Consider the following 24727-nt stretch of genomic DNA (forward strand, 5'->3'; position numbering starts at 1 on the left):
CTACTCAACCCGTCTCATGATCTTAATCCTAGGCTCCATCCTCAACTCAACCCACCACCCCCTCGTAACAACCCTTCTCACCAACTCCCGTCCCTTCTCCCAAGCTCCAATCGCACGCTCACCACCAAGCCTCCTCAGAGCACTCTCCTCAACGGACCCCTTTGCCTTTTCACCAGGACGAAGGACCCTAATCCCAGCGAAACCGTTGATCAATTCAACGTTTTCCCAGCGTGAGACGGCCCACGAGGTCAGTTTACACTCTTCAGGTCCTACAGCCTCGATAAGTGCGTAGTCGAACTGGTTCCAGAAAGTAGAGGAGGATTTAATGGTTTCGTCTTCAGTCTTATCGTATTTCCAGACTGTACTGGGGGTGTTTGATGGAACTTGTAGGAAACGGGTCACGCCTGTTTGGCAGGCGAGGTTACCCAGGTAGACTGAGACTTCGGATTGGGAAGAAGTGTCCGCATGGTTCTCGTGAAGAGCGCGCAGAGCGTGTGCGCCGGGGTAGTTAGCTGCTGACGAAGGGAGGAGAACGAATGTTGAGATGGCGAAGGAGGCTAGTGGTGAAAGGACCATGACAATGGACAATAAGCGGTAGATGATAGACTTCGTCCGATGCGTCCAGATATAGGAAGCGCCCAGAGCAGCCGCAGCTGTGAGTGGTGGGATGACGTATAGGATAAAGCGCCATTCCTTGTGCGGTTGAGAACTAAACAACGCCACGAACGCCAATGAAGGGGTTAGGAGGTAAGCTGTTGCTGCGCGTGTCGAGGACAGACTGAACGCTACCGGGATTCCAATGAGATAAGTGCAAGGATTCAACAAAAGACGAGGGATAGAGTTGGAGAAGTAAAAGTGCCAGGGCTGGGTGCCCCAAGCGGACGCTCCACCCGAAACCACATTAAACTTGAAAGCCGCCAGCTCCGGCCAGAGAGGGAATTGCTGCCAGAAGAACGAGTCCACGAACACTGTGGATACCAGGCCGATAGAGAGCCCCAGGATCCCGGCGGGTATGACATCCCGTAGTAAACTGACACGACCCGTCAGAAGGAGGAAAAGCGTATGCGTCGCTAGGAAAAGAGCCAACTCCGATCGAAAGATGATACCAGCCACGGTCAATAGACATAGGGAAAACCGGCACTGGGCCCTGTGTTTGTGACGGACACCGGGTTCGAAGAGGAGAAACCGCATTGCCAGAGTTGAGATCCCGAACGCGAACATGTTGGACAATGTCCTCGAGGCATAGTAAAGGACATGGAACTGACTAGTCTGGAAGAACAGGTACCAAATGGCCGTAGGCTGCCCAAATGCCCGTTCTATCCCGGACGCATATGACATCAGGGCAGATGCATTGAAGAGGCCCAGAATGGCTCGCGCTACAATATTAGACAATCACTGTCACGTGGTCAGGGACGAGATTACACACCAAAGACCTGCCTGTCAGCATTCTCATTCAACCAGATAAACGGTCTTGACAGTCCCGACAACACCAACGCCCCAATGAATGTCCGGGGCACTGCACCGGGGAACTTGAAGTGGTCATAGTGTTCCTGAAGATAGTTCGTAGCCTCATCAAGCGATGGAATACCATATGTTTCAATATCATGAATAGCCTGGACGTGAAATGACTCCTCGACTTTAGTATAGGGCGCAACCAAAAGATGGAGTAGGACCAGTCCCGGAATGAGGAGAAAAAGGAACAGGAATACTGTATTCATCAGCAAATTATCGAAATAGAAATATATAAGATATATACAAACCAATATCTCTGCCCATTGTGGATCAATCAATATGTGAGATGCATGGAAGGGAGATCATCGTCATCCCAAGGCGGAAATCAAACGCCATCTGGCACTCCGCAAACCTCCCACTTACAACCTCACCCCTTCTTTCCGGTTACACTTAAACACAACAATCATGTTCTTCTTCGGCCTTGGGAAACTCGTCTACGGTAAATATTCACCCCCATTCTTCCACTTAAGCACTCGCTAATAATGATCGCAGTCATCATCCTCATCATCAACGCCATCGCAGTCCTCTCCGAAGACCGCTTCCTCGCTCGGAGTACGTTCCCCTTTCTCGGAAATGATACACTGTGCAAACCGCTAATAATGAACAGTTGGATGGGGCCGTACACAACCAGACGCCTTTGGCGCGTCTTACGATAGCACAAGCGTCAAGGCGAAGACGATTGATTTGATCGCGAGTGTCCGGACGGTGATGCGGAGTACGTTCTTTCCCGGTTTCTTATGACTTTTCGGAGTTGCGCCTGGACTAACATTATATCTTACTGAATAGTACCTCTAATTATAATAAACTCCGTCATTATCGTCGCCAAACTTATCTGGTGAGAACCGGCGACGAGTGATAACGACGACCCCGAATACCTCCCTTCCTCCCGCCCTCTCTCTATCCTTGAGACCTCTTGTATCATAGACACGAATGCGAAAAGTTCGAGAACGTTGGATCTACTTATATCCTTGACCGATCCTATTTCCTCGCTTCCGGTTACGCAGCTTCTTGACTGCACTACGCTGAGTCGACAGAGACACCACGCACCTCACACTGGAGGGTTGTATAGAGGCACCATCTCTGACGTGAATAGGCGGTCAAGGGGAGGATATGATTGCTGCATAAGCATAAGCGAAGTATCAACCAAAACTTCGATCCTAGAATAGCGGACAACGCAGAATAATAATGGCTCTATTCTCTATTTATAATACACCGAGACATAGGATGCACAGATGCAGATAATAATGAAAGCCATGGTTCATGTCCAACAAAACGCTTGTGAATGGGGCAGTAGGAATAGTTACTTTTACCTGTGCTTCCCAGAACATGTGCTGTTAATCCCATTGAAATAAGAAAGAAAAGATAATCCAGTTGCTAATCCAGAAGACCAATTCAGCATACAAAAACACCTAAAATAACAAAGAATCTAGTGAACTCCTTGTGTGCGCCGATGAAATGTGACCCAGACCCAGGCTTGGATATCACAGGATCGATGAGTGGAAACAAACTAATAAAAAGAGAAAAGAAAGGCCCCACATCTACCCAGGAAAGACGACAGGCAGGAAAAAATTGGTAGTATATCGAAGATATGTGCGAGCAAAATCTCGAGGATATGTGCAGTCGAAGAGAATCCGTACGAAAACGGGGTTTTAAAAAAAAAGGCAATGAAAAGAAAAAGGAAAAGAGAATGTCCTAGAGCATCTTCCGAAAACTAAAGCTTCTCCATTTTCCATGTTTGTGTTCTTTGGGAGCGTCAGTCCCAGTTTTGTGGTTCAGCGATGGCCGATCAGGCAGTTCGCTTTTGCGTGGAGGTGAAACACCAGCAGAGGCAATATGTTCATTGATAGGTGTTCGGGGAAGATCCGAAGTCGATGTGCGGGAATCCTTGTCCATGCCAAAGCGGTGGCTGAGACTCTTACTGCTTCGCCTAAAGCGATGGAAGCCGTGGTGATGCATTTTCTTCGGGGAGTCAGTATTGCCGTTATCTGGGACATTGCGTCGATCATCCTCGGGTCTGGATGACTTGCTTGTGTCGACAGGGGGCTTTGGTACACCTTCATGTCGGTGTTCGCGGGCGTTTGAAACTCGCCGTTGCTTTTCACTCTTCTCTCTTTCCTTTTCAGCAATCTTTCGTTCCTTTTCTTCTCGAGCACGGTCTTTCCTGGATTGCACATCGCTCTTCTTCGGGCTCAGGGGCATAGTATGGGCTACAGGTATGGGTGGCACAGGTGGCGGTGTGTGTACGGTTGGGGTCCGTAGAGAGGTAATTTCAGGCTCCGTCCGCTCTATTTGAGTGGAAAGTCGAGGTGCAGTGGGTGGTCGGGAGCCATTGGAACGAATAAATTCGGATGATGGTGACGAGAGCTGCGATGTGCTCTGGAAATGGTTCAAGCTAGGAGATGGCGGGACGCCATTGTGCTGCTTCTCGTTCGGAATCGGGAAATCCATAGAGGCTGCCAAATCCTCCTGCTCTTGCTCCTTGAGAACCGCTTCCATAGTAGTCTCTTGGTAAAATAGAACGTAGGCACAGGCCAAGCCAGGCTTGTCCCCAAAGAAGTTGCGAACATAGTTCTTATCCACCGGTTCCACCATCTCATCGTCAAAGAGCAACCAACCGCGGTCTTCTGTCTTTACGATCGACACGTAATGGCCATGGTAGGGCCCCCCACCGATGTGTACCACCACAGCGTATAACTCGTAGAGACGGTCCGGATCCTCGGCATCGTCTGTCGTATTGAAGAGGCGTAGGTGATACGGGTACACGACACGGTGAAACAATTTCTGCAGCCGTTGGAGATCCTCGGTATACTTGAAGCGCTTGAGATGCAAGGCCAATATTCGAGGCAATCGCTTGATTTTCATCCTCTTCTCCGCCTCTTGGAGCCCTCCACAGTTGTCGCAGTGGAATTTATTCCTCTCGCACAGCATCTCTTCCGCGGAGAACTTCCTCAAACACGAGGTCACGGAAGAGTGCTGCTCGAGATCGACAGACAAGTCCAAGAAGATCTCGTCGCGCTGGGAGACCTTTTCGCAGGTAAGACACTGAGTTTCGGATGTCAGTGTCCCCTCAAATAGTTCGTGTACCCACCGCGTGGTATTCGGTGTTTTGGAGCCTGAGCTGTTGGCCAGGTCAAATGAATCCGCACTCTCTGTAAATGGGAGGCTCTTGGGTGGAGGTGGTTGTTTTAGAGCTTCCGTTTCAACATTCGAGACGACTTCATTGAGTAAAAGATTTAGAAATTCGTGGGCATCTTGATGCATGGCGGTCCGAAACATCTCATGTTCACGCCTAAGAACCTCCAAAAACTGCTGTGGCCGTGTGATCCCTATTCGCGACTTGCTTCCCACCAGTGATTCAAAGATATCCTTCAACGCCGTAAACAATGATTCCGACATGCCATAACTGTTGGAATTGTTCTGGGTCTCTAGGAGCGGCAGGGTCTGTAAAGCGACTTTCTTCTTGTATTCGGGTGATTCCTTGTCTTCTGGCTTCTGAGGTTGGTTTGGTGGTGCGCCAATACGCTGAGGGTTCGCAGCTTTTTCTCTTTGGGCTTGCGCTTCGGCTTCTAAGTAAGCGTTTGGATCTTGAAAACGGAGCGATTTCTCTAGCGCGGCCTCCAGGCTCTCGATCGGTGTTCGCGTGGGATAGTTGAGGACGGCTTCTCGGAAGGGAACGGAAAAGTAGAGGCATTGTAAGATCGAGTTACAGTAACTGTTTCGAGGCAATGTATTAGCCCTTTGTCATGCATTGATTTCCTTTGATTTGGTTGGTTGCCAAGTGTGATGCAGGCACAAATCCGCTTACCAGGTGCTACCGTACTAAGAGCAAGGATCATGTTAGCCAACATAAACGCATGAAACGTGGGAATGTGTAGCACTCACATTTTCCATTCCGAAGAACTTATCGCTACCATCGTTCCGAATGGGACCCATTCCCTGCAGCTTCTTCTCCAGCGGACTCATCGGGGGTGCTTGAGGCTCTTTCTTTGCGGGAGACGCCCCGCTCGAAGACATGGAAGACCCCTATAGAGAGAGTGGCGTTAGCATTAATCTCATGAAATTCGACTGTATTATCTCTTTTTGATCTGCTAGAAACAACTGGGCGGTCAAAACCCACCGCATTGCCCCGGAAGCTCTTAAAAAACGAGCCCATTATGGCACCAGAACTCTTAATCGACAGTAGCTAGCTTCATCTGGCAGCGATAACGGGAATGATAACTAGGACCGGACGTTGACGACAAAAGAGAAGACACGACGCGCAAACAGCTAACGGATGCGATACAAATGGGGCGGCGCAGTTGGGCCAAAAAAGGAAGGGTGCGTGCGCAGAGAGTAACGTAAAGGCTATAAATCGTAGATATCGAGTACAATGACCGACACGGTGGTCCCTAAGTCCGTGGATACACAGCGAGGAAAAAGCGTGGAACGATGGACGGCAGAGGCAAAAGAACGGGAGGTACGGCGGAATCAGGCTGAAATGGAACTAGGAGAGGTAGATGGACGAACAGGAAATTGGTGGAGTCGGAGGTAAACAGGAAGAAAAGAGTGTCGAATAGAAGGGCAAGATTAGAAAATAAAGAGTAGAAAAAGAAAGAAAGAAAAGGAGAAGAGGAAAGAGAAATAAGCTGGGGAAGAGGAGTTGAAGGAGAGAGAGCAGCCAAAGAGGAAAAAAGCGTTCTGTAAGCCGAGCTGCTATGACGGAGAGCGGGTTGCGCGGGCCCGAGCGATTAATATTATTATTATCTGGGGGGTTTTTGCCATTGAATTTGAATAATCAGAGATATTTTATACCATTCATCTTTTGCGAGGAACATCTACCATTTCTCTCGCACTTTTGGTTATCAAATGCCATTGGAAAAGAACGATGTACCGTTTACTCTTACTGTGTCTGTACTGTACCATACAAGGTTGTAAGTGGGCCGTTCTGGATTAGGAACCGGCCACCGCAGTGGGGTGCTTGCTTTTACATACCATTACGTATTAATACCTGAGGAATCAATTATCAATCCCCAGATAATATCTTATTCTGGAAGTCATCGAGACTTGTATATATTTTGTACTCTGAGTAAAGATAAGCTTACTTGGGAGATATTGCCGTTTCAATCAGAGTTGCATTGGCACGGCCGCATCTGGCCGGGTTGGTTACTCACAGGACTATGAGTGATTTAATTAAATCCAGTCGCGGGACGCCGACTGGATATCTTAGTCTGCTGCAAAGAATGGCATGAACAGTTTCTTACGTTCACATCTTAAAGACTAGTCAGGCTAATATGTCGTTATGTTCCCCTATATACTATAGATTGCTCATACCGGAAGACCGATGTGTGCTCCTTTATAAAACCTTCCTACCGGAATATCCCAAAGTCTGGTTATCTGAGGAAGACACAGCCCGCGAGTCATTGGTACTAGCGTCCATACTACTTGCATGCACTAGCTATCGTAAGCGGAGAAGCACTGTCGGACACCGGGAAACGAACCCCAAATTTACGGTCAATTCGGGCATTCCCAGAAGCAACCAGACCGTAGTGGGAACTGCATCAAAGGGAATAGAAGATTCCTACTCGGTCCTTACTTCCTTCGAGGTTCCGGACCAATAACACTTTCAATTTGATGGCGGTGATGACAACACCCATCACACAACTTGTGTTGCCATTTGAAAAGTCGCTCATGATAGATTGGAGGTGTAGTCTAGTCAAATATCTTGTCGAATACCTTCTATGTTGCAATATTCGATGCTTTATGTACGGGTATTAAAACCTCAGGCAACAGTATCACCACCACGTGGACCCCAGGATAAGCAACCAATCGTAGAATTATTAGAGCCCCACAGGAGGCTATTATCGAACGAACTTGTCTCGCAGGCTTCTAGATTAGCAGCTTATGTTACAGAATATGCGTGCGCACTACTCCGTGCATTTCCCAATCCGACCGCTTACATCCTGCATCTCGTCTAGTATTCTATATAAATCTGCTTACTTTTCATTCTGTATTAGAGTCTTACATTGCATACACTGGTCGAGAATAACTGGTCATTGAAAGAAAAAAACAAAGTCCCTTGGAATCACCCCCAACCATACCAGTATGATTGGCCCTGTCAACATTTCAACCACCAATTAGTAACCGCCCCGGCCGTATTGGCGTTAAGGTTCCCCGCCATTTCCCCCACAACTACTTCAAGCGCTGCGGCTGATTGGTTCTTCCGCACCAGAACAGGCCTCCACATACACAGCCACTAGTACGATACTTGTATGCGCTAGTAACCTGTACCTTTAACTGACACTCCCCGTGAAAACAGTGGTTTCCAAGAATAATTAGCTGTTAGCGGTACGTCTGTATTACCGGTACCGTACATACCATCGTCCAAAAACTGGCTCGGGAATTTCGGAGTGTATCTCGCCCGACAGAGTACATTGTGCTAATACACTGCGAGAACATTCTGTTCTGTGGAGGTATTGTTTTTGAGTTCTGACACTGCCGCAGATTCGATTCAGTGCTGTGCTTGGACCTCGCGATCCAACCGTCCCCGGATTTCATCCGCTGTTACATCATCGCTTCTCGTCTACTGTCACAAAGGGTGAGGGGTAACATGACACATTTTAGCCATACTCTTGATTGAGAACTATATGGACTACGAACATGTAATCGACGGCCGGATAGACGTGCAATGATAAGATACTATACATTAGTTGACAGGATGAAGGCAACGTATCTGGACTTTAGAATGAACGACCTCACCATACTCGGTATAGTAAAGAGCTGAGTGTCTACCATATGTCTTTGCTCTGTATCAGCTGCAATTGACACTCGTACTCTGTAGTTTTGAGGGTGTGCACCAGTCGTATAATTTTATTTCAAAAACCACCCGGTGTGCTCATCAAGCATGCATTCAGCGTTGATTGGACTCGATTTTATCTGATCAATTCTCATAAATCGCTATCAACCACACTGTTTTCTAATATCGTGTCCACAATGCTCATAACTCATAGTCTGAGATCGAAGCCAAGGGGGCATAGCCTGTCCATCCGTAGTCCATCCATGGGGGTTAGCATGATATTGACGTTCTTCATCCAGCTCAATGGAGTCCGCCGCAATTCCTAACCATTCCGAACATATCGTGAATAATACTGGAGGCGGATAATGTATAGACGTCTATTTCAAGGCCACTGTCGTTTCTCCAGGGACGGATCCAGCTTTTAGCCAGCCCTGACGGTAGCAGATGTAAATTACTTTGTCCGTTTGATGAAAGTACCCATTCCATCCTTAAAGAAGAATCTACATTGCTCGGATGCTTTTGCAGGAATCTCGAGCGACATTCCATGACTGAAAATCTAGCTCTTCATCCAAGAATTCCAAGTACCTTTTTGCACTTGACGTGCCAGTCAAATTCAAAACTGGCTTCCTCCTGTGAGGTTTTAAATGAGCACACATCTCTTGATGTCTGGTGCTACTAGTCAGAACATTCTCTGATGGCCATATCCTATATCGTAACATATAGTAGAGGTCGCTATCAGCTCACAAGTGCAGAATTGTACGTCTCGGTATTCAGTCGTACGAGATCTACGCTTATTCGAGCAGTGAATGGAGAGGACTGGCTATTTGACCAGATAGAGGAGGTCAATGTAGAAGACGATTTGATGTACAGTAGCTGCGCCACGAGGTGTCACAGCCACATCACCAATTAGCTTAGGGCTGTGGCTAGGCTTGCATTACCTCGGAACGGAGAAACAAACCCGATGTGGCTGCCATAATCAAGAAAAAACAGCAAGGGAGTCATGGCTTGACTCTTGACGATTGTGCGCACCCTATCTAGCTATTCTCCCAATTGCATCCAATCGAGTGGATGAAGACCTCGCTATTCCCTGGTCTTCTGTGCCCTGCTCAACGAGCCGTTTACCGCTGTTCCCCGATTAGAACCAGCCCAGCAGCAACCGTCATCGGCCAGAGAAAGAATATTCACCCCACCAGAACCCCCCACTACAACCACCACCGCCCCTCCTATTATCAATTCCCCTGTCGCTACTACTCCTCCGAGTTTTCGTTAGACACCATGCCGAAGGATAACAAGAACACGTTCAACCTCAAGACCCCGAAGGGTACGAAGGATTGGTCGGGCTCCGACGCTCTCCTCCGCGATCGCATCTTCAACACCATCGCCGATATCTTCAAGCGTCACGGCGGAACAGCCCTCGACACCCCCGTCTTCGAATTGCGCGAGATTCTGGCTGGAAAGTATGGCGAGGATTCGAAACTCATCTACGATCTCCAGGACCAGGGTGGAGAGATCTGCTCACTTCGATATGACTTGACCGTCCCCTTTGCCCGGTGGCTCGCCATGAACCCCGATGTCCGCAGCATCAAGCGTTACCACATTGCCAAGGTCTACCGTCGGGATCAGCCCGCTGTCAGCAAGGGTCGGATGCGTGAATTCTACCAGTGTGATTTCGATATTGCCGGTTCGTTTGATGCCATGGTTCCGGATGCGGAGGTTTTGAAGATCGTCACCGAAGTGTTTGAGGGACTTGGCTGGCAGGGCCGTTACAGCATCAAGACCAACCACCGCAAGATTCTCGACGGAGTTTTTGAAGTTTGTGGAGTACCATCGGAGAAAATCCGCCCTATCTCGAGTGCTGTCGACAAGCTGGACAAGATGCCCTGGGCTGATGTGCGCAAGGAAATGGTCGAGGAGAAGGGCCTCGACAGTGCGGTTGCAGACAAGATTGAGACCTACGTGGCCCGGAGGGGAGGACGGGACTTGCTCAACGATTTGCTCGAGGACGAAGCCCTGACCGCAAACGAGTCCGCCAAGGCCGGTCTGGAGGAAATGACCAATCTGATGGACTACCTCGAGGCCTTTGGTGTCCTCGACCGCATCTCCTTCGACATGTCGCTGGCCCGTGGTCTCGACTACTACACCGGTGTGATCTACGAAGTCGTCACGGAAGGCTCCGCCCCTGCCGTCCAGCAGTCCTCCCTCCCAACATCATCTTCGGAAGCCCCCGAAGCCCAAAAACTGCAAAAGTCCGGCAAGAAGGACAAGTCCAAGTCCGGAAACTTGGAAGACGATGATCGCTCCAACGACCCCACATTGGGTGTCGGTAGTGTTGCTGCCGGTGGCCGCTACGACAACCTGGTCGGCATGTTCCTTCCCAAGGCCAACATTCCCTGTGTCGGTGTGTCGTTTGGTGTTGACCGTATCTTCTCCATCACCAAGGCTCGCATTGAGCGCGAGCAGCGTGCTGAGGCTCTGCGCAGCAGCGAGGTGGATGTTTATGTGATGGCCTTTGGTGGTAAGGGCTTCACCGGTATGCTAAAGGAGCGTATGGACGTCTGCAAGACTCTCTGGAACGCTGGTATCAAGGTATGTCCTTCCTAACCCCCCCAAAAAGACTAGCAGAAAAGACACTAATGGTGACAATACCAGGCCGAATTCTCCTACAAGGTCAAGCCCAAGCTCCCCCAACAATTTAAGGCTGCCGAACAAGGCGGTATCCCCTTCGGCATCATCCTGGGCGAAGACGAACTCGCCAACGGTAAGGTCCGCGTCAAGGAAATGGGTCTCGAGGAAGGACACCCCGAGAAGGAAGGTGTGTTGGTGGACCTCTCCTCGCTGGTCGACGAGGTGAAGGCTCGTCTTGCGCGGAAGAGTCAGTCGAATGTGGATGCTCTTGCACAGCAACTGGAGGGCACTAAGACAGAGGATGCTGGCGTTTAATTGCCTGACAAAAAATGAAGGCATGAGAATACAAGTTTCAATACCCAGTTTAGATTGCATTTAGCTCGGTGAATACGATTGCATGAAGTTACAGTTACATTTGTTTTCCACTATTGTACAGTAATATATCAACCCTCTGCATTGCGCATCAGGAATGCCTTGACGAATGGCAACCGCTCGATGGCCTCTACTCCGAGGCTGCGAGCCCAGGTCACAGGTCCCTGACCGGGCACGTTATACAACTTATGCAGCATATCACAAACACCCCCGATCTTAGCATTAACACCGTACCGCTCCGCGCTATACCTTTCCAGCGTGAGCAGATCACCCACATCCATACCGTGGGTAACCGCATACTCAATGGTATTCGACAAAGACGCCACATCTCCAAGACCAAGGTTGAGACCCTGGCCGGCCAACGGGTGGACGACGTGTGCTGCATCACCGACTAGCGCAACTCGGGGCGAGATGTAGGTGGAGGCGTGGCGGAAGCGGAGCGGGAAGGATGCGACGCTGCCTTCTTGGACGCCTGTGACCATTGGTGGGACGTGGGATGGGAGAGGCGTGTGTTGGAGACGCCAGACGAGTTCGTTCTCGTGGAGGTTTTCTGTGTCTGCGACGGAGGTGGATGATGGGCGCTCCATGCCCATCATGTATTTCAGGTCTGCCATTCCGAGACGGAAGGCGGCGTTGACCATGGCGATGAAGGCCTTGGGGGCCAGGGACTTGAGGTACGCAGTGTTTTCGGGAGTGGTTGACCACACGAGGGTTGCGTGGTTATTAGGCAGCGGTAGGAGAGCAATTGGGCCTCCAAGTGATGGCAGGAAACGCTGGAATGCCGTTCTCGTACCCAGTGGGAATGGCGCAGGGTCTGGATCTGACAGGGCTAGTGTTGCAACCACGCCCTGTCGGCCGTAGTCCCAACCATCCGTGTTGATATCTGCGAATCGACGGACAGGGCTGTTGATGCCATCTGCGCCTACAAGAAGTCTGGCCGCAATTCGTGATGGTTGCTGCTGTTGTTGGGTTGAGGAGATAGAGAGGACAGGCCAAGCCGACATATTGGGTCCATCGGGATAGAAGTTTGTACCGTTTTCAATCGACGAGACGGTCGAATTGGCGAAAATGGACAGGTTCTCATCCCCGGACGCCTCAATCCGCGCCAGTAGTGAACGGACCAGGTTAGAGTTCTCCGCCATTGTCGCAACGGTGCGGAGATCTTCAAACGGCGATGTCTCCATCGACCAATCGAACGATAACCGCGACCCTGTTTCGCCATCCCACACCTTCATTTCCTGATAGTTCTGTGCGCGATTGGCGTCCAAGTAGTCCCATGCACCAATATGCTGCAGGAAAGACACAGACGAAGGCGTCAAACTGCTAACCCGGTTGGAGAACTCGTGCGGTGCGGGATTCCACGCGCGGGCCTTGCGGAGGTCCTGGGTTTCGACGAGGGCTACCCGGAGCTTCGAGGTCGCAGGCAATGCTCCTACATACCACAGTCAGTATCCAAATATTGATGAAGAGACAATCAAGCATACGCAGCGCCGCCAATAGCCCCAGACCTGCGGGGCCTCCTCCGACACAGACGACATCGTAGATCTCGGGAGCTTGGTCGGGTTTCGAAGCGAAGCCCCTTCTCTGTACGGCAAATGCTCCAGGTCGACACGGGGAGCGGACGCACAAATGAAACACTGAACAATTAACGGGACGCATCGCGATGGTACGTTGTTTGCGACGATTCAGAAGGGCTAATCAAAACGTCCAAACCGGCAAAAATCCTACCGCCTTGCTTGAAGGTTTTCGGTTGCCCTTGGTTCGTATAGGTATCATTGTGACTTTGCATACAGAGTACCAACAGAAGTACTATTGTCCCTCGTCCTTTCTTTTCCTTTCATTTCCTTTCTTTCATCCTTACTCTTCCTCCTTTCTGATATTGTGTATCCATGATGCCACTAACATGCAATAACAATGAGTGATTGAGAATCAGCCGATCACATTACAAATTACTGCAACTGCATACCGCTTACCATTATTACTGCTATCTTATGACTAGAGGCCTCATAGTACTTGCTTCTTGCTTCCCCTTCTCAACATCCTGCCTACTAATGTACAACTTGCTTCTATTTTTCGTTCTCTTTCCTATATATTCCTTCAATATTTCCAGCATATTGCAGAATTACACGTCCGTCACCTCTGTCTGCACTGGTCAGTGACAAGCCTAACCTGCTGTAGACGGCCTCCCAACCCCCTGCATCTTTTCATGAGCAAGAGCTAACGTACATCCCACCATTGCAGCAAGTCTCTAGCACTCCGGAAGACAGGCCCTCACTCCGACAGCTCAAATCCTGCTCTGTATTGACGAGTGCTTTGTGCTTTACGCTACATGAACAAGAGTGTAAGACGGTCGAGCTGCATGCAGACATTTTTAGTCGTGACACACGGCGTCAGCCTGACTTGTATTCAATATGTTAAAGGCCTGAAGTTGACATGCTCTCTACAGTGGTCACTGATGCAAAACCAGTCTTCGTTTACAATCGATCACTTTCGAGATGTACGAAGAAAGGCCTGTCAACATTGTTTCCATACACTGACGCTGTGCTCGATTTTGAGACAATGCTCGTGGACGAGGATGACGATTCTCCATCGTCCGCGGATCGGGATTAAACTTCTCGCTTCGCAAACTATCCAGTGTCCAGGACTATCTTAGTGAACAAGTTTGGGTTCTGGATAAAACCCAGTCGGCACAGAATTTGGGTCTTTCCATCAATGTTGAGGGCTTCACTGTGCTATGGGGGCTTTTTTGTGTGTACGAATCTTTTATCGAAACCGAAAGGGGATATCTTGTTCCAGCTGAGCCCAGTGGCGTTCGTACTGGCGAAGAAATCAAGTGCCGGTGGACAAAGCAGCCCTCTCGGTCTGATACTTTACTAGGCGTTTCATTAACATCACAATGTTAATTTGCCGCAGCGAAGATCTAAACCGTCCCTTGAGGAATCGCGGTCGGGCTTCGAGTCTCTGTAAGTTCCTTTTCCAGTAGCTAGCAACTACACATAGAAGAATATTACTGCCTCTACAGCCTATGTTTTTTTATTTTTAACCACCATGACAAATTGCAAGAATCAGGTTATTAATTGGTCCATATCAGTTGTTTTCTCGTGCCGTTGCGGCTTTGCACTTTCTGTGTTAGTGGGGCCCTGACGGCTAAGTATACTCAAATGTCCCACTTTTTATTCATCGGCAAAGACATCGAAGACTTTCTAACGCCTTACAGTCAACGCTTCTGGTTAAAGTAGACGGAATGGCTGTAGTTGCTGAGTAAATATCGGAGACATGATACTCTCCGGATGGTCGATGAACCGCTTTCAACCCTACCATTTACCCGAGTATAACACAATTACGACAAATAACATATATGTATATATGGCTCGTGTCCCCGCATACAGAATTCTATAAATACAGCATACCTTTTTGTTCACTCTAGAGTCTCCCAACATTCTCAACAATATATCTCAAACTGCGACAACGAACCTCTGTCCGCAACCTGGAAGCGTACAGGGAGGATATTCCTAGGCCCAGCAAACACGAAATCCTGGTCAAGGTCATGGTGTCTCTGTCTCGCAATCGCCGCATCGCTATATCTATTTCCTGTCAAGGATAATGTGATTCCGTGTTCGAATGCCGCCGGTGCTGTTGTTGAAGTTGGAGAAGGAGTAGGATTTTGTTGCCGGAGATCATATCATTACTACTCTGGGCTTCAGTAATCTCTCAAACAAGCTGGTTGAATGACTAGGGACGGCCTATTGACAGTGCTCTGCAAGAATACCTCACTGTTCCTGGTATATCTGCCGTTAGAGTCCCTAAGGAGTCTCCTCAAAGTTTTACTAAATGGTCAACCTTGGTCATTACCGGTGTCACTGCTTGGAGTGCGCTGTATGGAAATATTCCACTTAAGTTTGGCCATGTAGCTAACAAATTATTGCAAATGACTGAACAATATTCTAGATTTGCTTTTGGTTGTGATAGAGAAGCATGCGAAGTTGCAAGGCTTCCGCAAGGATACTACACAATAGCATTAACAGCTAACTAAAAAATACTATGTACAAAACGCCCAGCAACCAAAAAAGAAAAATACAACAATACCCCGAAGGCACCAGCCTCCGGGATACCCGTTCTTGGTTTGATTGCTACCAAATTTGGCCCTATATTTATACCCGCATTATGAGAACTCCGCCACAATAACGGGGATCCTTGCAGCAGTAACAATCAACAGGCACACAATAATCTTAAGGAACTGAATTGTGTTTCAGGCTAGACCTGCATACTGGAGCCCGGATACATATTTTGCAGCGTGGCTTTGCTAGCTCGCCTCACCCTGTCCAAATGCAATCAATGTATGTACAGCCTCCATGCCAGACCGGGGTGAATTTCATTTCTCATCTCATCTCAGCCTTGCCAGCGCCATCTGCCAGGTTCGAAAAGGCGAAATAAGGGAATAATGGAGTATGATTGTCTGGTTGCCTGGGGAGTACATAAGTGTGGGATTTTCACGCTGGGACCGATGTGCGCTATTCAGGGTCTTTTCACTTAGAAATTTCGGAACCCCCCTCCCAGGGGTATTGATACATAGCCTCTGGTTATGGCTTCCTCTACCGGTAATTCGTCACCAGCAGCTACGACGGAATTGAAACCTCAATCCAAATCCAAGTCGAAAAAAGAAGACAATGAACCGCCCCTTAGCGCCAACTTCGCCCGATCCTCATCCTCCATGATCGGCTACGACCACGAAGTCTATCTTCAGTTAATAGCTGGAGGGAAATCTTCCACAAAGACGGCTAACCAGGTCTATCGTGAGGTGAGTGTGTTCTATTTTTATATGATGATATGAGAAAATGGTGGTTAATTGGTCAGGAACGGACAAGACATCTCACCACTCGGGCGTTGGACCCGGCCATCCTGGAGCCCCAGGGGGATCCCAGTTCGGTGGATTTTGAATGTGCTGAGTACCAGCGGAAGAAGGACCGGATTCAATAGATTAGCGGACTGTTGGGTTGTTTGCCTGTTCCGATAGGCTGGTGTCATGATGTAGTTCTTTTCCTACGACTAAGATCGTCTAATACGTAGGATGAACAAAAGTTGGTATGTACTGGGTATGGAAATTGTCTGAAATAAACCATAGTATATCGTCATTACAGCCATTGATGTCAAGCAAATCATTTTTCAATCCACCAAAAGCAGTCGTAAATATCAAATTAGCAAAGAAAATGCAACCATCAACCTCTTTCTCAACTACCGTTCTGTATTATCCTCCGTCCTCTCAGGATTCCCCTCCACCTCGCCCTCCATATCAGCAACAAATCGCTCCCACGTGTTGATAACCCCCTGGTAAAAGTCGATATGTTTGGCAGCGAAATCCCCCAGCGTGTCCCGGAACTCAGCCGCCTTGATCCGCTCAAAGTCCGCCACCTCGCGTACGACTTCCTCATCGAACATCTCCGACGTCGTCTTAGCTGAGTCCACCTCGCGCGTGAGCTCGTCAATACGCAGCTCCAGCTTGCGCACCCGTTCCCGCCGGGATTGCTCGTGGTCGACACCGCGCATATCTTCCATCTTGGAGCGGATGAAGGAGGCCGGGGAGGAGGTGAGGGGGTTGGAGGCGTAGTAGGAGGATGGGTTGGCGGCCAGCGAGTCCCGCTCGGCGACCGCTTTGTTGCGGTAGTCGACCAAGGCTTCGAAATCGAGTTGTTTCTGCTCCCGGGTCTTGAGCAGGTTCTTGACAGAGGTGATGTATGATTCCATGTCCCGTAAGGAACCAAGGTAGTTCTGGTCCGTATGGTCTTTGAGCGTCTTGAGCCCGCGCCCTGTCTCCTCTACCGAAGCTGCGAATATCTGCAAGGGAACCTCGACGTTGGGTTCGAGACTGACCAAGCTGCGGAACTGCGTAGCTAACTCGTTATAGTCTGTTTCCAGATCCGACTCGCGACGGGCCACCCGGCCCACGATCTTCTCGACATGGTTGAGATCCTCATCTAACTTGTCCGCCTTCTCCCGAACCTCAATGAACCGACGATCCGGCTTGTGCACCTTTGTGAATGCGTTGACAAAGGTATCTGTAAAGTTATCGAAGATCCCCGCTCCCCCGGCAGTCTCCGATGAACCCTGGGAAGTGCGCGATGAGCGCAGCCGCATATGCGCATTCCAGTCCGGTGATTCCAGGAATATCGTCAATATCGGTGCTCGACGGAAGACAGGATGCAATGTAAGTCGTTTGAGAAATCGATGTAGGGACCAAGCACGACGGGTGGTGAATTCAGGCCCAAACCTGTCTCCCCGCACGTACTCCATCTTGTGCTTATCAGGCAACGGCGGAACCGCGCAGGCAGGATATTCTCGATAAAGCGTCTTGTATAGGAAGTAGAAGTCGGTGAATCGTCTGCGCACGGAAAACTCCGGCTTTTGGAAGGATTTAAAGTCGGTCTGTACACGATCATCTCGTCAGTACTTTCATCCATAATCTCTTTGCTACGCAGGCAACCATCGTGAAGATCACGTAAAGCAGTAACAGCAGTAATATAGAACAGCACCCACATGCGTCGTAACCAAATATGAAACATATGCGTCCTTCGTTCCATCATTCTCCTTCAAAGGCGATGAGACATTGCATTCAAGAACCCCGTCACCGATGCCTGCCAGGTCGATAGCGTCGGCCAACGCCCCGGCCTGCGGTTCATCGTGGGCTGAACTCATCCTTCGCTTGCCATTGACATCGTAGTTGAGTCCACGTTGTTCTTCTGTATCTGTCCCGGAGGTGGTTGGACGAGAGTTGTCACTATCCGGTTCGTTTCTCCACGAAACGCTGTCGAAGTCGTCGTGCTGATTCATCGAGGGGTTTTCGATAGGCGCTGATCTGGCGGTCCAGAGAGGTCTATCGCTTGTTTTCGAGGATAGTCTAAGTAATTAGTGTGCAAGACCTCAAGGACAAGACGTAGATGTAGTATTAGATAGCAGAGAGGGAGATAGCGACGGTGTTGCGGAGGAAAATGGATTGGTGGAGACCGGCGTCATCGCCGGGAATGCCAAGAATTGCCTAAAAAAGCGCCGAAAGGGTGCCTTCTTCTACCTACCGTTTTCAGTTTTCTTAGAGCAGAAGGCTTTCCAGATAGAAATAGAGCACATCAGAAATACAGAAACAGCGTTTTGGAATGGCCTTCGAGGAGTTAATTTCCAAGGCCATCGAGACATTCACTTTAACAAAGATGCCTGCTACTGGCAATGGGTGCTTCTCTGACATATGAAGTTATCAAAGCAGCGCACATTGTACCAAGTCTCTGAAGGGTTATGCTATATTTGATGGCGTAAACCTCTATGATAAGATAAAGCATGGCATCAACACGGGGTCTAGGCCCTTGAGATTGGCAAAAGAAAGCGTACACCTGTGGATGAGACCATCAGAAATACTGTTCACACAAGGATTGGCCATGACCGAAGACCTTATACAGTTGGATGATAGTAAGTTACGTTGATCATGCTTTATTGTGAGCTTTCTAACATGGCTCTACGAACTAGAGGTCGATAATTGGGAATTAACGTTGATATTGGATCTTTTTGAACATTCTACCCTATGGGACATTGTGCCCTGGGCATCGGCTATGCTCACAAAGTCGAATATAACCTTTGCTAGAAATAACGGACAGTCAAAGACTCTCAAGTATCAGCCAGGGTATAGACAAAGCAATAAGTACCTCGAAGAAGGCTTTCGGCACCTGGCAAAGCTAGGAAAGCTGGTTGGTCACCTGCCATGGAACAGGCCTCAGGATAATCAGTACCTTTTTCCTGCATGAATATCTATCTGCAGTTAACAGCTGGCAGATGCCTGCCAAGTACTAGGTGGTAGTTTTCCACAGTGAGCTGTATAGTCTCAAACTGAATGGCCATAAATTGGCCCTGAAGGGACTGATTGCCCTCATCCACTGGTCGAAGTTAGGAAAGGTGAATGTGTCTACGTCAACAAACATAATCAGTAAATCTTTCTTGGTCCCAGGATTCAAGTCGGGCAGATACTGTGAAAGGTGGGGGAAATCAATTACCAAGGTGGCATTGTCTGTTACCCTTAAGGGCGATGAATTTTGAGCTAGCCCCAGTTCCCCCCATCTTAGGATGTCAATCACCCTTCATTCCCAACGAACATCTCGGGGCTTGAGCTGTCACTTTTATGAGGACAATACGTTCGGAGCCACATACAGCCCCCAGGGAAGGAAGACATACGTATCGTGTTATAGCTACGAAAGGCTATCATATCGAGTGCTGGGAAGGACCAAGAGTCACCCATGATTCGAATTTGATTGAGTGTTCTCTTTATGTATATACAAAGTACCGATTATTCCACTCTCGCAAGCAAATTTATACTCAAAAGTAATACCTAAACGCAAGTAAAACCAGAATTCCAACTATTCAAGATTACCTAAGGTGATTTAGGTACTTATATCATTTCTCCGGCTCGTCATAACGCTCTCCGCTACTCGTCTCTCGTGCTTTGTGATCACGGTACGGTCCTTCATCGTCGTCATCACTGAGTAATTCTTCATCGCTTTCCCCGGCAAACGCGTTGTACAGCTCACCACCCCGGCGTTGGGTACGGCTCGAGAATCCAGTCATGGCATGTAACTCATCCTCGTCTTCGACGACTTCAAAGTCGTAGTCATCGCGAGGGTTGTCACGCGCGCGCTTGCGCCGTTGCACGTTGAAGTAGACACCGAGGCCGATGCAGAATACGATGATGGAACCGATGGCTGCGTAAATCCACGCTTGAGTGCGTTTCGAAGCACCGAAGGTAGGGAAGAATGAGGGCAGGAAGCTCTCAGACACAGGGGTGCTGGTGGGGATAGCGGATTGAGTCTCCATGGGAGGCCGGGGCTCCGGAGATGCAATCGTGGTCGTTGCGAGGTCTTGTGTTTCGCTGGGTTTAGCGTTGACAGGGCGGTCGACGGCCTCGTTGGGTTCACCAGGGACCTGGGTCTTGGTTGGTTGGGGCTGGACACTGGTCGTAACCACAGTGGCGTCTTCGATGGTGTGGTCGTCGTCGTGTTCCGTCGGGAGCGGGTGCAAAGGCTGATTGGCTCCATCGATGGCCTCTCCCCAAAGATTCAACCGCCAGTCGATAAACTCTCCAGAGTTTTCGTTGACTTTGGTGTCTTTGACGATCACTGTCCATTTTCCGATTCCTGACTCACCCCTGAAAACTAGTTAGTCTAGAAGAACAGAAATATGGGACGAGAACTGGAGTCCTACCAGTGAGCAACAGTCATGAAGGTCCAGTCAACATAGCCAACTGGTGCATTGTCGGATTTTCTAGCCGTACTCAGATGGCTGACGATGCCCTCAGGACTGCGCAATTCCACACTCAGGTCCCCACGACGGGTGTGGTTCACGTTCATGGTCACGGTGACATGCTCCAACCGATCAATATTGGCCTTCTTCAACATGTCACTAGTCACCTCATACGAGCTAGACAGGCCCTGTTCGCCTTGAGGAATCTCATGAAGAACGCGGAGCCATGGAGAGTTAAACCAAGCCTGCGGTTTCACCAAGTCCCATGTCTTGGCCTTCTGGACCATGGAGTATGCGTCAATCTTGCCGTACCCCCAGTCATGGCTGAACTTTCGTCCAGCTTTCGTGATCTGCCAACTTCCGTCATCCTCGTGAATCGGGATGGCCGAATCGAGCATCAGGTATTGAGTATCGCGCCACGTCAGGTCCGGACGAGCACTGAGAGCGAGGGCCACCACGCCGGCGCCGAGCGGACCCGCTGCGGAGGTTCCTCCGTGGAGCTTGCTGCAAGTGTCAAGACCAACATCGGTGGTATGAATCGCATCGCCGGAGCCACTGCTGTACGCGACCACCAACTGCGCGGAGCAGGACTCGGAATAGCTTGGGTGCTTGCCTGCGCGGTCAATGGCACCCACCGTGATACTGTAGATACTGTTGGTGTACCCGTCGAAGTTGCAGTTATCATCTGATGCTGCACCATTGCCAGCGGCAAAGACGAAGATTGAACCTTTTCCATCCCGACCATTCTGCACGCCGTTCACGATGGCCCGTTTGATCATAATCCCAGGACCTTCCATGGTCTGTCCATCATCGGGAGGCCCCCAAGAGCACGAATAGATGTCATTGTGTTGGTAGTCATAGTTGATGGAGGCCGCCTCGTCCGCATCGTCGATCGGCTTGGACAAGATACGGATGCCAGCAATTCGGCTGTCGTAAGCCACTCCAACACCGCAAACATCGTTTTTAGCCGCCGCGATTTCACCGGAGCAGCGCGTACCGTGCTTATCATCGTAAAGGCGGGGTTTAGGCTCGGGAGTCTTGTCGTTAAAATCGTAGGAACCCTCGGGATAGTAGTTGGGTCGGAGGTCGTTGCTGTACATATCTAGTCCGTCGTCGACAATAGCCGTAATAACACCCTGACCGGTAATCCCCTCCATCCATACACCCGTCACGTTCAGATCATGCCCAACTTGTACCGTGTTGTAAAGATGCCACTGGTCCGCGAAGATCGGGTCCGTGATACCGAGGGCCATCGCAACCTCCTGCTGAGTCTGAACGGCTTGTGCGTCTGTCTTACTGGAGAAGAAGCTCCTCGGCTGATTTATTGGCGGAGGCATTCTTTTCTCCAATCGTTTCCGTAGAGCCAGTTTCTGCGACCAAACGATGCCGTCCAAGCCATCCTCCCTTTTATCTAACGCCGCGCCATTTCCCGACCGCCGCCGTAACTTCCTCCGCAACTGTAGATCCTGCAGCAAAGCATCGATATTCGAGCTCTCTTCTCTTGGAAGGGAGAAGGTATGGTGGCCTGGTAGTTCACCTACTTGGCCTTCGTGGCGGGCGCCCAGCGCCTGGGCGACTTCGGAGGGCAACGTGGACTCATCGAGTTGTAGAGCGAAGAAGTCGTGGGTATCGTAAGAACGGGGTTGAAAGTTTGTCGTAGAAGCTGTACACAGGAAGCCCAAGGCTACTGCTGCGCTGGTGAGAAAACGCATTTTCAGGTTGTAATCCGAGTTGAGATTCGAGGTCTTAGGGAGGGTTGCCTCTCCGAGGCGAGACGAGTTCAGACAAGTAAGAGTACCATGAGCTGCCGGGAACCAGCCAGCAGGGAGAAAGCAGGAACAATTGGTTGGTTAAAATATATAGAAGGTTATTCTCTAAGACTGACAGAGGAAAAAATAAAGAGGGAGAAGAAGGAGAAACGTGGAAGAGGAAAGAGATCAGATGCGACGGGGAATTGGGATCGTTGGATGAACACCGCCAGACGCGGCCGGGACAGTTGTGCTTTTCTATGTCGCTGTACAGAGTAACAGATCAAAATAAGCAGCCACGGAATTCGCCTTGCGCGTCTTAACTGATCTTCCTCTCTCTCTCTTTGTTATGCCTCGAAATGAGCCTCTTTGACCCGATTATTCTACCAGGGGTACGCCTTGTTGGGCTTAGTCATAAGACACGTTTTCATCGAGGCGCAGCATTTGGCTGTTTGCGTGCAATTTTGTACTGTTAGGCTTACCCTGGTTATATATGGTATATGGAACACAATGCCATAGACTATTCCGAAAAACACATAAGAGAACATTGTCTGGTGTATTTCATTCTCATACTTGTACGAAGTAGGGACCTTACCGGAAATGGTATAGTGCAACACTCAATTAGGAAAATGTCATTCTATACAAGATCTCCGACCAAATGCTTCAGGCCTCTTCGTCACAAAGTCATCAAATGGGAATTGAACTTAATATTTAGTCTTCTCGAGAGGATTACCACACATTTCCAGCAGCCTGGCTTTCACTCCCTGCGCCTTTTCCTTGGAATAACGTACATATATGGTGTCCGTATTGATCCGGATACCGCCATCAGGAGTGGTGGCTCATTGCACTGGATATAATGCATCAGTGTGGATCCATCAAACCAGCAGAAGAATCCCTGAGCCAACTCACACGTTTGGTCCATAGACCCTGTGGGCCGTTGAATTCATCAAAAACAACCGTCTCTTCATCAAAGCTCAACAGAGGTCTCGGACCTGTAAGCATCGCGGTATGTTCTTCAATGGCAGGGCTATTCAACATGTGCTCAAGGTCTTCGATTCGACTCTCCTTAGCGGGTTTCGGGGGAAGCACTTCATTCAATTCCTGAAGTATGGATGACGGCTGCTCCAGAACTGGGCCCATCGGCCTGAATAAGACTTGAGAGCTTCGCGGTACTCTATGGAGTTTACACTAACTATACACTGTTTAGTAATTGCGGTCAACCCTTTTATAATTCTTTTACTAAAACGGTAAGAGGTACGACTGGTTTCGCACTATCCAGTGTATCCGCCTTAGTATCTTTCATCGAGTCCCTCGAGTCATTATCATGCGGAACTGACGTAGCCAACGAGAAACGCTGGATGAAGCTGAGATTCAGACCGGAGAACATTGCGCCAGAATATTTTTCAATCTTGGCAGACCATTATCTTGCCGCAAGTCATTTGCTCAGGGTTTCAATACTAATTGGACATTAGACGCTATGTACTAAGCTGCTCCGTACATAAGCATGAGATTTGAACTGACGAATGATTGTCCCTAGCGCTTATTCAATCCAATAGCAACCATGAGTGGCAGTTATTCGGCCCAAGCTAGCCATTCTTCGAGGCTTGCCCCGACCCCGTCCATGAATCGATGGAACACGTTTTTAGTAGGTCTTGCAAGGCGAGAAACTGTGGTGGAACGTCATGCTCGTATTGGGCGACAGCATGCTAGGCTATACCATACAAGTACGACCGAGGTGCTTGTAAGACGTTGTTCAACTCGTCCGCGGTTGGTTCGAGGCGTTCTGGTTGGTGTGTTTGCCTGGCTATATCAGACGTGGAGAGCGCAGAGTGAGCGACAGCTTACCAGATTTGCTCATTGGGTTCATGTTGTCTCGCGAAAGACATTAGACCAAATGATGCTTGTTAGTTGACGAGTAAAGGGTGCCATGATGCCCATGACGACAGCGTTGGGAAGCGCAAACAAGGCTCTATACGGATATATGGAGCAGTGAATGGTTATAAACTCGACAATTCTTTCATTCAGAAACTTGCAGCAGATGTGATATATCCTGATGTCTTCTATGTTACCAGTATAATATACAGATACAGATAAAGCTGCACAATGTGAATAAACCTGCAGCAGTCAAATCGCCGGGCAACAGCATCCCCACCATCGAGTCTTATGCAGTTGATGCGTCCAATGTGATCATTTTAACCAGTTCTTCTAATTGAAAAGATTTTCTCCAATTTTCTTATAATAGAGTACCTTCTACACCGTCTGACTGAGTCCACAAATAAGATTCAGAGCTGAGGGCTGGGGTGACCAGCCACCAGGAATACTATTCTTATCGCTTCCTTGTCGCAAACCGCACCTCTTTCTTCTCTCTTCCTCTTCACGTTCGTCTCATGTTCTCTTTGCGATTTGATATATCTCTCTTTATTTTTTA

At 49.2% G+C, this 24727-nt stretch overlaps 8 protein-coding genes across 8 annotated transcripts; 3 read left to right on the plus strand and 5 right to left on the minus strand.

The window, feature by feature from the left end:
* On the minus strand, positions 1 to 1776 carry ALG12 (dolichyl-P-Man:Man(7)GlcNAc(2)-PP-dolichol alpha-1,6-mannosyltransferase; the record flags this gene model as incomplete). Its single annotated transcript, XM_043278120.1, has 3 exons — positions 1 to 1376; positions 1427 to 1708; positions 1761 to 1776. 3 exons carry the CDS (start codon positions 1774 to 1776, stop codon positions 1 to 3), a joined length of 1674 nt encoding a protein of 557 aa, XP_043131454.1.
* Positions 1777 to 1917: 141 nt separating this feature from the next.
* On the plus strand, positions 1918 to 2351 carry ACHE_10335S (YOS1 family protein; the record flags this gene model as incomplete). The annotated part of the gene is made up of 4 exons (XM_043278131.1): positions 1918 to 1951; positions 2005 to 2064; positions 2120 to 2227; positions 2299 to 2351. The coding sequence occupies 4 exons, from the start codon at positions 1918 to 1920 to the stop codon at positions 2349 to 2351; spliced, it is 255 nt and encodes an 84-aa protein (XP_043131455.1).
* Positions 2352 to 3204: 853 nt separating this feature from the next.
* Positions 3205 to 5665, minus strand: creB (ubiquitin C-terminal hydrolase CreB; the record flags this gene model as incomplete). The annotated part of the gene is made up of 4 exons (XM_043278142.1): positions 3205 to 5224; positions 5318 to 5331; positions 5395 to 5535; positions 5630 to 5665. The coding sequence occupies 4 exons, from the start codon at positions 5663 to 5665 to the stop codon at positions 3205 to 3207; spliced, it is 2211 nt and encodes a 736-aa protein (XP_043131456.1).
* Positions 5666 to 9352: 3687 nt separating this feature from the next.
* Positions 9353 to 11224, plus strand: HTS1 (histidine--tRNA ligase; the record flags this gene model as incomplete). The annotated part of the gene is made up of 2 exons (XM_043278153.1): positions 9353 to 10870; positions 10934 to 11224. 2 exons carry the CDS (start codon positions 9353 to 9355, stop codon positions 11222 to 11224), a joined length of 1809 nt encoding a protein of 602 aa, XP_043131457.1.
* A 128-nt stretch (positions 11225 to 11352) lies between these two features.
* COQ6 (putative ubiquinone biosynthesis monooxgenase (Coq6)) lies at positions 11353 to 12940 on the minus strand (the record flags this gene model as incomplete). The annotated part of the gene is made up of 2 exons (XM_043278164.1): positions 11353 to 12713; positions 12766 to 12940. 2 exons carry the CDS (start codon positions 12938 to 12940, stop codon positions 11353 to 11355), a joined length of 1536 nt encoding a protein of 511 aa, XP_043131458.1.
* A 2923-nt stretch (positions 12941 to 15863) lies between these two features.
* Positions 15864 to 16258, plus strand: ACHE_10339S (uncharacterized protein; the record flags this gene model as incomplete). Its single annotated transcript, XM_043278175.1, has 2 exons — positions 15864 to 16079; positions 16136 to 16258. The coding sequence occupies 2 exons, from the start codon at positions 15864 to 15866 to the stop codon at positions 16256 to 16258; spliced, it is 339 nt and encodes a 112-aa protein (XP_043131459.1).
* A 255-nt stretch (positions 16259 to 16513) lies between these two features.
* Positions 16514 to 18106, minus strand: SNX4 (sorting nexin-4; the record flags this gene model as incomplete). Its single annotated transcript, XM_043278187.1, has 2 exons — positions 16514 to 17701; positions 17813 to 18106. 2 exons carry the CDS (start codon positions 18104 to 18106, stop codon positions 16514 to 16516), a joined length of 1482 nt encoding a protein of 493 aa, XP_043131460.1.
* Positions 18107 to 19708: 1602 nt separating this feature from the next.
* On the minus strand, positions 19709 to 22263 carry kexB (kexin kexB; the record flags this gene model as incomplete). Its single annotated transcript, XM_043278198.1, has 2 exons — positions 19709 to 20456; positions 20513 to 22263. 2 exons carry the CDS (start codon positions 22261 to 22263, stop codon positions 19709 to 19711), a joined length of 2499 nt encoding a protein of 832 aa, XP_043131461.1.
* Positions 22264 to 24727: the final 2464 nt, after the last annotated feature.

Source organism: Aspergillus chevalieri, chromosome 1, assembly GCF_016861735.1.
Source record: "Aspergillus chevalieri M1 DNA, chromosome 1, nearly complete sequence".
NCBI classification, from domain to species: domain Eukaryota; kingdom Fungi; phylum Ascomycota; class Eurotiomycetes; order Eurotiales; family Aspergillaceae; genus Aspergillus; species Aspergillus chevalieri.